The 16,057-nt window shown below is 48.1% G+C and overlaps 1 protein-coding gene across 1 annotated transcript in view; it reads right to left on the reverse strand.

Moving 5' to 3' along the window:
- The window catches only part of LOC106560938 (zinc finger CCHC domain-containing protein 14), a 39,168-nt gene that overhangs the window by 5,501 nt on the left and 17,610 nt on the right, over positions 1–16,057 (reverse strand). The window contains exons 6-10 of the mRNA XM_045688724.1: positions 15,088–15,185; positions 14,398–14,486; positions 12,759–13,037; positions 12,214–12,302; positions 1,179–1,300 (exon numbers count right to left, since the gene is read on the reverse strand). Of these exons, the coding sequence (XP_045544680.1) occupies positions 1,179–1,300; positions 12,214–12,302; positions 12,759–13,037; positions 14,398–14,486; positions 15,088–15,185 (677 nt within the window). The remainder of the gene's footprint in view (positions 1–1,178; positions 1,301–12,213; positions 12,303–12,758; positions 13,038–14,397; positions 14,487–15,087; positions 15,186–16,057) is intronic.

The following is a 16,057-nucleotide window of genomic DNA, read 5'->3' on the forward strand; positions in this document are numbered from 1 at the left end:
TTTGGAGAAATGTCCTCTGGTCTGATGAAACAAAAATAGGACTGTTTGGCCATAATGACCATCGTTATGTTTGGAGGAAAAAGAGGGAGGCTTGCAAGCCGAAGAACACCATCCCAACCGTGAAGCACGGGGGTGGCAGCATCATGTTGTGGGGGTGCTTTGCTGCAGGAGGAACTGGTGCACTTCACAAAATAGATGGCATCATGAGGGAGGAAAATTATGTGGATATATTGAAGCAACATCTCAAGACATCAGTCAGGAAGTTAAAGCTTGGTCGCAAATGGGTCTTCCAAATGGACAATGACCCCAAGCATACTTCCAAAGTTGTGGCAAAATGGCTTAAGGACAACAAAGTTAAGGTATTGGAGTGGCCATCACAAAGCCCTGACCTCAATCCCATAGAACATTTGTGGGCAGAACTGAAAAAGCGTGTGCGAGCAAGGAGGCCTCCAAACCTGACTCAGTTACACCTGATCTGTCAGAAAGAATGGGCCAAAATTCACCCAACTTATTGTGGGAAGCTTGTGGAAGGCTACCCGAAACGTTTGACCTAAGTTAAACAATTTAAAGGCAATGCTACCAGATACTAATTGAGTGTATGTAAACTTCTGACCCACTACGAATGTGATGAAAGAAATAAAAGCTGAAATAAATCATTCTCTCTACTATTATTCTGACATTTCACATTCTTAAAATAAAGTGGTGATCCTAACCGGATCTAAGACAGAGAATTTTTTACTAGGATTAAATGTCAGCAATTGTGAAAAACTGAGTTTAAATGTGTTTGGCTAAGGTGAATGTAAACTTCAGACTTCAACTGTAGTAGGCTACCTGCAGTACGTTGTAAGGGTCACGCTGAGAAGATGTAAGTCAGAGGAGGCTGGTGGGAGGAGCTATAGAAGGACGGCTCATTGTAATGGCTGGAACGGAATAAATGGAACAGTATCAAACACATCCAACATATGGAAACCATACATTTGACTCTGTTCCGTTTATCCCATTTCAGCCATTAAAATGGGCCCATCCTCTAGTGTACATGTTGAGGGATTGCCTATGTAAATAAATGTGTAGTTTACATGCCAACAGAGTACCGATCATGTCTTTGTGTAACCTTTATTCCAAATGTCAAGTTTACTTGTATAGAAATTATAACCGGTCAGCTGAGTTGCATACTGTACCTGTGTTGCTACTTGAGTAGACGTGTGCCACTGGGCCTATGTGGCTGGATGGAGTAACCCTGGCGATGCCACTGCAGGACACAGGGAACTGGGACATCATATACCTCTTCTCCATCTTCTCCCTACTGATAGGAACACAGTCAGTCATCACAGAAACATCTTTGTCATCTCCACATAGCGGACAGCCCCAGTATGATCTGGAGACAATAGCACTATTGAAACCCTAGAGGGTGCTCTAGTCTAGCCGTCAAGATTACAAAAGCACAGCATCAACACCCTCTGTTTCACCAACACACCAGCAACAAGTTGTGTGAGAAATAATTATTTGAGATGAACACCAGTGCCATGAATGTTACAGAGAATTGCTACAATTTTTTTTAACAACTTTTGAGTCAGTACTCTTACAAATACAGTACACGGAGGAGGACATATGACACATACACAATTTTGACAACTCACCATATTATATAGCTAGGGAAAATCGTGTTAATTTAGCTGCATTGCCAGGTGGAGAAAGAAAAACTGTCTTGACAGTGTAATGAGTGATCCCGAATAAGCTCCCATTACGCTCACTGATAGTCAGACAGATCTATGGAAAAGCACCTGAGGAACTTTCCACTTCCTGTCACCAACACACATGGTCATACCTGGCTAAACATGGCTAATGGAAACATGCTGATATTAGCTGTGGAAACAGGCTGATTGATAGTGTTCTCTCTCAGTACCACTCCTACGCTACAACAGGTGACTGGCTTTTCCATCCGATTTATTCTTTCCATCTTCCCTTTAGGTACAACTTATCTGGACTAACCAATCTACCCCACCGGAATGCTAGTTAACCATTGACAACCAAATTACCATTAATCTTTATACCATGACATCCCTTACAAAAAAAGATTGCAGTTACAGTGCAGTATAACTGCAGTTAGAGTGCAGTATAACAGCAGTTACAGTGCAGTATAACTGCAGTTAGAGTGCAGTATAATTGCAGTGATAGTGCAGTATATCTGCAGTTAAAGTGCAGTATAACTGCAGTATGCTGTGTCCAAAATAACAGTTTATTTTAATATGGTAATTTTGCAGTGTAACTGCAGTTACAGTGCAGCATAACTGCAGTTACAGTGCAGTATAACTGCAGTTCAACTGCAGTTCACTGTAGTTATTCTGCAATTATTGAGTCCAAAATACCACAGTCAACTGCAGTTACTGCACTTTTACTGCAGTTTAAAAACTGCAATATTCTTTTGTAAGGGATTGTTGAATACAAATTTCTGGCTTGAAGGGCATTCTAGAGCATTATTTTCTTATAACGCACGGTATATTTGCAATTCAATGAACATAGTTAATTTTTACATGTTTTGTTTGAGCTGCTTTGAAAGCCTTAGTGTAAAAGGGATAATCAACTGGTGGCTCTCAGGGAAATAATGCAGCTCCATGGAAGGTTAGTTCCACTCCGCTACCGCGTGTCGTTCATAATATTCCATAGAACACATAACCTCGTGTTGATTGTACCTTACATAAACACAATTGACAAATCTCCTGTGTTAATGTTTAATAAAATAAACAATCAACAGACGTACCTTTTCCAAATGCTACACAAACTATGAAGTATAACTATCTAAATAATACAATTATGAAACATTAGTTGTAAATAGAGTATTTTTCCATCTACCATCCATCTATCTATCCATCCATCCATCTACCCATCCATCTACCATCCACCCACCCATCCATCCACCCATCCACCCATCCATCCACCCATCTACCCATACGTCCATCCATCCATCCATCCATCTACCCATCTACCCATCCATCCATCTACCCACCCACCCACCCATCCATCTACCCACCCATCCATCTACCCACCCACCCACCTACCCACCCATCCATCCCTCCATCTACCCATCCATCCATCTGCCCATCCATCCATCTACCCACCCATCGATCTACCCATCCATCTACCCACCCATCCATCTACCCATCCATTTGTCTACCCACCCATCCGTCTACCCACCCATCCATCTACCCACCCATCCATCTACCCATCCATCCATCTACCCATCCATCCATCTACCCACCCATCCACCCACCCATCCATTTATCCATCCATCTACCCAATCATCCATCCATCTACCCATCCATCCATCCATCTATCCATCCATCCACCCATCCATCCATCTATTCATCCATCCATCTACCCATCCATCCATCCATCTACCCATCCATCCACCCATCTACCCATCCATCTACTCATCCATCCATCTACCTATCCATCCATCCATCTACCCATCCACCCGTCCATCCATCCACCCATCTACCCATCCATCCATCTACCCACCCATCCATCTACCCATCCATCCACCCACCCATCCATTTATCCATCCATCTACCCAATCATCCATCCATCTACCCATCCATCTATTCATCCATCCATCTACCCATCTACCCATCCATCCATCCATCTACCCATCCATCCATCTACCCATCCATCCATCCATCTACCCATCCATCCATCTACCTATCCATCCATCCATCTACCCATCCACCCGTCCATCCATCCACACATCTACCCATCCATCCATCTACCCACCCATCCATCTACCCATCCATCCATCTACCCATCCACCCATCCATCCATCCATCCATCCACCCACCCATTTATCCATCCATCTACCCAATCATCCATCCATCTACCCATCATCCATCTACCCATCCACCCATCCATCTATTCATCCATCCATCCATCTACCCATCCATCCGCCCATCTACCCATCCACCCGTCCATCCATCCATCCACCCATCCATCTACCCATCCATCCATCTACCCATCCATCCATCCATCTACCCATCCATCCAGCCATCCACCCATCCATCCATCTACCCACCCATTTATCCATCCATCTACCCATCCATCTACCCATCCATCCATCCATCTACCCATCCATCCATCTACCCATCCATCCATCTACCCATCTACCTATCAATCCATCCATCCACCCATCCATCTATTCATCCATCCATCTACCCATCCATCCACCCATCTACCCATCCATCTACCCATCCACCCATCCATCCATCCATCTACCCATCCATCCATCCACCCATCCATCCATCTACCCACCCATCCACCCACCCATTTATCCATCCATCTACCCATCCATCTACCCATCCATTCATCCACCCATTTATCCATCCATCTACCCAATCATCCATCCATCTACCCATCATCCATCTACCCATCCACCCATCCATCTATTCATCCATCCATCCATCTACCCATCCATCCGCCCATCTACCCATCCACCCGTCCATCCATCCATCCACCCATCCATCTACCCATCCATCCATCTACCCATCCATCCAGCCATCCACCCATCCATCCATCTACCCACCCATTTATCCATCCATCTACCCATCCATCTACCCATCCATCCATCCATCTACCCATCCATCCATCTACCCATCCATCCATCTACCCATCTACCTATCAATCCATCCATCTATTCACCCATCCATCTATTCATCCATCCATCTACCCATCCATCCACCCATCTACCCATCCATCTACCCATCCACCCATCCATCCATCCATCTACCCATCCATCCATCCACCCATCCATCCATCTACCCACCCATCCACCCACCCATTTATCCATCCATCTACCCATCCATCTACCCATCCATTCATCCATCTACCCATCCATCCATCTACCCATCTACCTATCAATCCATCCACCCATCCATCTATTCATCCATCCACCCATCTACCCATCCATCTACCCATCCACCCGTCCATCCATCCATCCACCCATCCATCCATCCATCTACCTATCCATCCATCCATCTACCCATCCACCCATCCATCCATCCACACATCTACCCATCCATCCATCTACCCACCCATCCATCTACCCATCCACCCATCCATCCATGCATCCATCCACCCACCCATTTATCCATCCATCTACCCAATCATCCATCCATCCATCTACCATCCAGCCATCTACCCATCCATCCACCCATCCATCTATTCATCCATCCATCCATCCATCCATCCATCTAACCATCCATCCACCCATCTACCCATCCATCTACCCATCCACCCATCCATCCATCTACCCACCCATCCATCTACCTATCCATCCATCCATCTACCCATCCATCCATCCATCCATCCATCCATCTACCCATCCATCCATCTACCCATCCATCCATCTACCTATCCATCCATCCATCTACCCATCCACCCGTCCATCCATCCACACATCTACCCACCCATCCATCTACCCATCCATCCATCTACCCATCCACCCATCCATCTACCTATCCATCCATCCATCTACCCATCCATCCATCCATCCATCCATCTACCCATCCATCCATCCATCCATCTACCCATCCATCCATCTACCTATCCATCCATCCATCTACCCATCCACCCGTCCATCCATCCACACATCTACCCACCCATCCATCTACCCATCCACCCGTCCATCCATCCACACATCTACCCACCCATCCATCTACCCATCCATCCATCTACCCATCCACCCATCCATCCATCCATCCACCCACCCATTTATCCATCCATCTACCCAATCATCCATCCATCTACCCATCTACCCATCCATCTACCCATCCATCCATCCATCCATCCATCCATCCATCTACCCATCCATCCACCCATCTACCCATCCATCTACCCATCCACCCGTCCATCCATCCATCCATCTACCCACCCATCCATCTACCCATCCATCCATCCATCTACCCATCCATCCATCCACCCATCCATCCATTTACCCACCCATCCACCCACCCATTTATCCATCCATCTACCCATCCATCTACCCATCCATCCATCTACCCATCCATCCATCTACCCATCCATCCATCTACCCATAAACCTATCAATCCATCAACCCATCCATCTATTCATCCATCCATCTACCCATCCATCCACCCATCTACCCATCCATCTACCCATCCATCTATTCATCCATCCATCTACCCATCCATCCACCCATCTACCCATCCATCCATCCATCCATCCATCCATCTACCCATCCATCCATCTACCTATCCATCCATCCACCTACCCATCCACCTGTCCATCCATCAACACATCTACCCATCCATCCATCTACCCACCCATCCATCTACTCACCCATCCATCTTTCCATCCATCCATCCACCCACCCATTTATCCATCCATCTACCCAATCATCCATCCATCCATCTACCCATCCATCCATCTACCCATCCACCCATCCATCTATTCATCCATCCATCCATCTACCCATCCATCCACCCATCTACCCATCCATCCATCCACCCGTCCATCCATCCATCCACCCATCCACCCATCCATCCATCCATCCATCTACCCACCCATTTATCCATCCATCTACCCATCCATCTACCCATCCATCCATCTACCTATCCATCCATCCATCTACCCATCCACCCGTCCATCCATCCACACATCTACCCATCCATCCATCTACCCACCCATCCATCTACCCATCCACCCATCCATCCATGCATCCATCCACCCACCCATTTATCCATCCATCTACCCAATCATCCATCCATCCATCTACCATCCAGCCATCTACCCATCCATCCACCCATCCATCTATTCATCCATCCATCCATCCATCCATCTAACCATCCATCCACCCATCTACCCACCCATCTACCCATCCATCTACCCATCCACCCATCTACCCACCCATCCATCTACCTATCCATCCATCCATCTACCCATCCATCCATCCATCTACCCATCCATCCATCCATCCATCTACCCATCCATCCGTCTACCTATCCATCCATCCATCTACCCATCCACCCGTCCATCCATCCACACATCTACCCACCCATCCATCTACCCATCCATCCATCTACCCATCCACCCATCCATCTACCTATCCATCCATCCATCCATCTACCCATCCATCCATCCATCCATCTACCCATCCATCCATCCATCCATCTACCCATCCATCCATCTACCTATCCATCCATCCATCCATCTACCCATCCACCCGTCCATCCATCCACACATCTACCCACCCATCCATCTACCCATCCACCCGTCCATCCATCCACACATCTACCCACCCATCCATCTACCCATCCATCCATCTACCCATCCACCCATCCATCCATCCATCCACCCACCCATTTATCCATCCATCCATCCACCCGTCCATCCATCCATCCATCCACCCATCCACCCATCTACCCACCCATCCACCCACCCATTTATCCATCCATCTACCCATCCATCTACCCATCCATCCATCTACCTATCCATCCATCCATCTACCCATCCACCCGTCCATCCATCCACACATCTACCCATCCATCCATCTACCCACCCATCCATCTACCCATCCACCCATCCATCCATGCATCCATCCACCCACCCATTTATCCATCCATCTACCCAATCATCCATCCATCCATCTACCATCCAGCCATCTACCCATCCATCCACCCATCCATCTATTCATCCATCCATCCATCTAACCATCCATCCACCCATCTACCCACCCATCTATCTACCCATCCACCCATCCATCCATCTACCCACCCATCCATCTACCTATCCATCCATCCATCTACCCATCCATCCATCCATCCATCCATCTACCCATCCATCCATCCATCCATCCATCTACCCATCCATCCATCTACCTATCCATCCATCCATCTACCCATCCACCCGTCCATCCATCCACACATCTACCCACCCATCCATCTACCCATCCATCCATCTACCCATCCACCCATCCATCTACCTATCCATCCATCCATCTACCCATCCATCCATCCATCCATCCATCTACCCATCCATCCATCCATCTACCCATCCATCCATCTACCTATCCATCCATCCATCTACCCATCCACCCGTCCATCCATCCACACATCTACCCACCCATCCATCTACCCATCCACCCGTCCATCCATCCACACATCTACCCACCCATCCATCTACCCATCCATCCATCTACCCATCCACCCATCCATCCATCCATCCACCCACCCATTTATCCATCCATCTACCCAATCATCCATCCATCTACCCATCTACCCATCCATCTACCCATCCATCCATCCATCCATCCATCCATCTACCCATCCATCCACCCATCTACCCATCCATCTACCCATCCACCCGTCCATCCATCCATCCATCTACCCACCCATCCATCTACCCATCCATCCATCTACCCATCCATCCATCCACCCATCCATCCATTTACCCACCCATCCACCCACCCATTTATCCATCCATCTACCCATCCATCTACCCATCCATCCATCTACCCATCCATCTATCTACCCATCCATCCATCTACCCATAAACCTATCAATCCATCAACCCATCCATCTATTCATCCATCCATCTACCCATCCATCCACCCATCTACCCATCCATCTACCCATCCATCTATTCATCCATCCATCTACCCATCCATCCACCCATCTACCCATCCATCCATCCATCTACCCATCCATCCATCTACCTATCCATCCATCCATCTACCCATCCACCTGTCCATCCATCCACACATCTACCCATCCATCCATCTACCCACCCATCCATCTACTCACCCATCCATCTTTCCATCCATCCATCCACCCACCCATTTATCCATCCATCTACCCAATCATCCATCCATCCATCTACCCATCCATCCATCTACCCATCCACCCATCCATCTATTCATCCATCCATCCATCTACCCATCCATCCACCCATCTACCCATCCATCCATCCACCCGTCCATCCATCCACCCATCCATCTACCCATCCATCCATCCACCCACCCACCCACCCATCCACCCACCCATTTATCCATCCATCTACCCCTACATCCATCCATCTACCCATCTACCTATCAATCCATCCACCCATCCATCTATTCATCCATCCATCTACCCATCCATCCACCCATCTACCCATCCATCTACCCATCCACCCGTCCATCCATCCACCCATCCATCCATCCATCCATCTACCCATCCATCCATCTACCCATCCATCCATCTACCCATCCAGCCATCCATCTACCCATCCATCCATCTACCCACCCATCCACCCACCCATTTATCCATCCATCTACCCATCCATCTACCCATCCATCCATCATCTACCCATCCATCCATCCATCTACCCATCCATCCATCCATCCATCCATCCATCTACCCATCCATCCATCTACCCATCCACCCGTCCATCCATCCACCCATCCATCCATCTACCCATCCATCCACCCACCCATCCACCCACCCATTTATCCATCCATCTACCCCTCCATCCATCCATCTACCCATCTATCTATTCATCCATCCATCTACCCATCCATCTACCCATCCACCCGTCCATCTATCCACCCATCCATCCATCTACCCATCCATCCATCTACCCACCCATCCATCTACCCATCCATCCATCTACCCACCCATCCATCTACCCACCCATCCATCTACCCACCCATTTATCCATCCATCTACCCATCCATCTACCCATCCATCCATCCATCTACCCATCCATCCATCCATCCATCCATCTACCTATCAATCCATCCATCCACCCGTCCATCCATCCATCTACCTATCCATCCATCCATCTACCCATCCACCCATCCATCCATCTCCCCACCCATTCATCTACCCACCCATCCATCTACCCATCCATCCATCTACCCATCCATCCATCTACCCACCCATCCACCCACCCACCCATCCATCTACCCATCCATCCATCCATCCATCCATCCACCCATCCATCTATTCATCCATCCATCTACCCATCCATCCACCCATCTACCCATCCATCTACCCATCCACCCGTCCATCCATCCACCCATCCATCCATCCATCTACCCATCCATCCATCTACCCACCCATCCATCTACCCATCTATCCATCCATCTACCCATCCATCCATCTACCCACCCATCCACCCACCCATTTATCCATCCATCTACCCATCCATCTACCCATCCATCCATCTACCCATCCATCCATCCATCCATCTACCTATCAATCCATCCATCCACCCGTCCATCCATCCATCCATCTACCCATCCATCCACCCATCCATCTACCCATCCACCCGTCCATCCATCCACCCATCCATCCATCTACCCATCCATCCATCCACCCATCCATCCACCCACCCATCCACCCACCCATTTATCCATCCATCTACCCCTCCATCCATCCATCTACCCATCTATCTATTCATCCATCCATCTACCCATCCATCTACCCATCCATCTACCCATCCACCCGTCCATCTATCCACCCATCCATCCATCTACCCATCCATCCATCTACCCACCCATCCATCTACCCATCCATCCATCTACCCACCCATCCATCTACCCACCCATCCATCTACCCACCCATTTATCCATCCATCTACCCATCCATCTACCCATCCATCCATCCATCTACCCATCCATCCATCCATCCATCCATCTACCTATCAATCCATCCATCCACCCGTCCATCCATCCATCTACCTATCCATCCATCCATCTACCCATCCACCCATCCATCCATCTCCCCACCCATTCATCTACCCACCCATCCATCTACCCATCCATCCATCTACCCATCCATCCATCTACCCACCCATCCACCCACCCACCCATCCATCTACCCATCCATCCATCCATCCATCCATCCACCCATCCATCTATTCATCCATCCATCTACCCATCCATCCACCCATCTACCCATCCATCTACCCATCCACCCGTCCATCCATCCACCCATCCATCCATCCATCTACCCATCCATCCATCTACCCACCCATCCATCTACCCATCTATCCATCCATCTACCCATCCATCCATCTACCCACCCATCCATCTACCCACCCATTTATCCATCCATCTACCCATCCATCTACCCATCCATCCATCTACCCATCCATCCATCCATCCATCCATCTACCTATCAATCCATCCATCCACCCGTCCATCCATCCACCCACCCATCCATCTACCCATCCATCCATCCATCCATCTACCCATGCATGCATCCATCTATCCACCCACCCATCCATCTACCCATCCATCAATCTACCCACCCATCCATTCATCTACCCATCCATCCATCCATCCATCTACCCATCCATCCATCTACCCACCCATCCACCCACCCATTTATCCATCCATCTACCCATCCATCTACCATTCCATCTACCCATCCATCCATCTACCCACCCATCCACCCACCCATCCATCCATCCATCTACCCATCCACCCATCCATCCATCCATCTATTCATCCATCCATCTACCCATCCATCCACCCATCCATCTACCCATCCACCCGTCCATCCATCCATCTACCCATCCATCCATCTACCCATCCATCCATCCATCCATCTACCCATCCATCCACCCACCCATCTACCCATCCATCCATCTACCTATCCATCCATCCATCTACCCATCCACCTGTCCATCTACCCATCCATCCATCAATCCATCCATCTACCCATCCATCCATCTACCCACCCATCCACCCACCCATTTATCCATCCATCTACCCATCCATCTACACATCCATCTACCCATCCATCCATCCATCCATCCATCCATCTACCCACGCATCCATCTATCCACCCACCCACCCATCCATCTACCCATCCATCAATCTACCCACCCATCCATTCATCTACCCATCCATCCATCCATCCATCAATCCATCCATCTACCCATCTACCCATCCATCTACCCATCCATCCATCCATCCATCTACCCATCCATCAATCTACCCACCCATCCATTCATCTACCCATCCATCCATCCATCCATCCATCAATCCATCAATCTACCCATCTACCCATCCATCCATCCATCTACCCATCCATCCACCTCATTACACACTGAACTACCTGTGTCAACACAGGAGTATGTTGGAATGGGCACATCACTGCTTTTATGGGGCTGGGGGACAGAGGGCTTGATAAGGGGTCTGGGTTCAGGGTTCAGACTCACTTCTGCAGTTCCAGCTGCGTCTTCAGCTTCTTCTTGGCTCCCTGGGTGAGGTCATACTTGTTCAGATCCTCCTCTGTGAGTCCAAGGAACTGCGGGAAAAAAGAGCACATTTAAGAGCACAGATAGGGGCTACTAGGGAGAATGTGATTGTTAGGGGAAGACAGCAACTGTTGTTTGATCTATTCTAATGTCTATTGTTGGGGCTTTCTAATAACAGACATGTAACCTCATTCTGACATGTTATCATTGATATTGCACTTGTCCAGCCTACTTGCTTCTAAATATCCTTTGCTGTTTTGATGTTGTTTTTTAATATGTGATTTTGCCAGTATTGTGATTGCTGCAAAATGAATCCCTCTTTGAGGACATCAACGTTTTCTGAATCTGAACTCTTTCCCTGCATACACCCCATTTCCAAGCCAGAACTAAGCCACTTTTAGTTATATCCTTATCTCTTCAGCTTCATAGGTGTCTTAAATGCCACTCATCCTCTGTAACCTAAACCCACCAATGAGAGACTCTCTCCTTCCTCAAAGCCCACCCACCTCCTCCATGGTCAACTGCTTGAACACTGGGTAGTACTTGTGCAGGCGGAGTTTCCTCAGCCAGTCCAGGATGCCGTTCTGTTCTGGGATGCTCTGCAGTGGAGGACCAGGGTTCTGGAGGTGGCCGGGAGGAGTGCGTTGTCCCCCCCTGCTACCCCCACCCCGCCGGGGGGGAGGATGGGCACAGTGCCCTGGGGGGGCAGCTGGGTCGGAGAGCGAGTCTGAATGGAGTTGTGAACGCTCATGACTGTCTGGATACTGGCTATACCACATAAAGCCCTGAGAGAGAGAGAGAAGGGGGGGGGTGAAAGAGGATAGGAAACATGGAGGAAAAATAGGGAAAGGTTTGTGACAGAAAAAGGACAGTGAAGAGACATATATTGCTAAGGATGGAATTAATGTAATTAAGATATTAATATAATTATAGGCATCAACAGTCTATATTGTCAAAAGTATGTGGACACCTGCTAGTCAAACATCTCATTCCAGAACCATGGGCATTAATATGTAGTTGGTCCCCCCTTTGCTGCTATTACAGCCTCCACTCTTCTGCGAAGGCTTTCCACTAGATGTTGGAACATTGCTGCGGGGACGTGCTTCCATTCAGCCACAAGAGCATTGGTGAGGTCGGGCACTGATGTTGGGTGGTTAGGCCTGGCTCGCAGTTGGCATTCCAATTCATCCCAAAGGTGTTCGATGGGGTTGAGGTCAAGACTCTGTGCAGGCCAGTCAAGTTCTTCCACACTGATCTCGACAAACCATTTCTGTATGGACCTCACTTTGTGCATGGAGGTATTGTCATGCTTAAACAGGAAAGGGCCTTCCCCAAACTGTTGCCACAAAGTTGGAGCACAGAATCGTCTAGAATGTCATCGAATGCAGTATTGCAGATTTCCCTTCACCGGAACTAAGGTGCCTTGCGCAAATCATGAAAAACAGCCCCAGAACATTATTTCTCCTCCACCAAACTTTAAAGTTGACACTATGCATTGGGGCAAGTAGCGTTCTCCTGGCATCCGCCAAACCCAGATTCGTCCGTCAGACTGCCATATGGTGAAGCATGATTTTCACTCCAGAAAACGCATTTCCATTGCTCCAGAGTCCAATGGTGGTGAGCTTTACACCATTCCAGCCGAAGCTTGACATTGCGCACGGTGATCTTAGGTAGTGAGTGCTGCAACCGAGTATATAAGATGTTCAGGAGTCTTATGGCTTCGGGGTAGAAGCTGTTTAGAAGCCTTTTGGACCTAGACTTGGCACTCCGGTACCGCTTGCCAGTATACTCGGTTGCAGCACCGAGTGTCTACGCGCTTCAGCATTCGGCAGTCCCGTTCTGTGAGCTTGTGTGGCCTACCACTTCACGGCTGAGCCGTTGTTGCTCCTAGACGTTTCCACTTCACAATAACAGCACTTACAGTTGACCAGGGCAGCTCTAGCAAGGCAGAAATTTGACGAATTGACTTGTTGGAAAGGTGGTATCCTATGATGGTGTCATGTTGAAAGTCACTGAGCTCTTCAGTAAGGCCATTCTACTGCCAATGTTTGTCTATGGAGATTGCATGGCGGTGTGCTTGATTTTACACACTTGTCAGCAACGGTGTGGCTGAAAAAGCCGAATCCACTAATTTGAAGGTGTGTCTACATACTTTTGTATATATAGTGTATGTTGAGTGTTAAAGAGGGGAGCCCACCTGTTGGCTCCTCTGTATTGAAACAAGCACCCAAGACCTGTAGCACATGAAAGAAACATAGATCAGTCAGCCACATAATCAACAACCTCTAAATAAGTATACTCTATGAATGGTGATATATACAGTACGCAAAACTCATTTTTTAATCTTGTCTATTGTTTATTGACTTCTTGATCTCTTTACAAGTTAGGAACAAAATATCAGCTGAGGGTCACCAGTTTTTCCAGTTTAATTTAAGAGCAGTGTGATATTTCAGCACTTTACTGGGGCCTGTGGTACCACATTACAGCAGAGTAAGATAGATTTTTATTTCACTGCATCCCAAGGGTCTCGCAATATCAGCCAAGAGCTGAAAGGCTAGCTGCTCCAGACACAGTCAGACAGACATCCAGGTCTCTCCCACTGCCACTGCCCTGCCTGGGGAGACGGAACTATAAATAAACTCTAGGATGAAGTCACCATTCGCCAGGCCTACCAACACAAACATGCCAGTCCAAATTCCCACACAAATCTAAAATAGAACCCCCCCCCCCACACCCCTCAAACCCCAGAGATGAAGTGCCACTCCTCTCAGCCAAACAGAGGGGGGGACATATACGTCCCATGAACACAGAGTAGGGTTAGGACAGGAGTCTTACTTGCAGTGGGGGGGGAGGAGAGGGCAGTGGTGGCAGTGCTGAAGAAGAGTTCGGCTTGGTAGTGTTTGAGAATGTGGGCTGGAAGCACTGTCAGGCACCTGTACAAGGAACGAACATATGAGATAACGTTACATTCCATGCTTGATATGATTCCTTCCCTCCTTATCTCTTGTCTTTGACAGTAACACCTGGAACTAGGTAAAAAACAAACACTAAAACAACATGGTTTGTTTTCAAAACAAAACAAATCAAATCAAATTTAATTTGTCATATGCGCCGAATACAACAGGTATTACAGTGACATGCTTACTTACAACCCCTTATCCAACAATGCAGTTTTAAAAACTACCTAAAAAAAAACAAGACTAAGAGATAAAAGTAACAAATAATTAAAGAGAAGCAGTAAAATAACAAAAGGCTATATACAGGTGGTACCGGTACAGAGTCAATGTGCGGGGGCACCGGTTAGTCAAGGTAATTGAGGTAATATGTACATGTTGGTAGAGTTATTAAAGTGATAGATATTAACAGAGAGTAGCAGCAGCAGCGTAAAAGGGGGGGTGGGGGGGGGGGCAATGCAAATAGTCTAGGTAGCCATTTGATAAGATGTTCAGGAGTCTTATGGCTTCGGGGTAGAAGCTGTTTAGAAGCCTTTTGGACCTAGACTTGGCACTCCGGTACCGCTTGCCATGCGGTAGCAGAGAGAACAGTCTATGACTAGGGTGGCTGGAGTCTTTGACAATTTTTAGGGCCTTCCTCTGACACCGCCTGGTATAGAGGTCCTGGATGGCAGGAAGTTTGGCCCCAGTGATGTACTGGGCCGTATGCACTACCCTCTGTAGTGTCTTGTTGTTTGAGGCCGAGCAGTTGCCATTACAGGCAGTGATGCAACCAGTCAGGATGCTCTCGATGGTGCAGCTGTAGAACCTTTTGAGGATCTGAGGACCCATGCCAAATCTTTTCAGTCTCC

This window comes from Salmo salar, chromosome ssa10, assembly GCF_905237065.1.
Source record: "Salmo salar chromosome ssa10, Ssal_v3.1, whole genome shotgun sequence".
Taxonomy (NCBI): domain Eukaryota; kingdom Metazoa; phylum Chordata; class Actinopteri; order Salmoniformes; family Salmonidae; genus Salmo; species Salmo salar.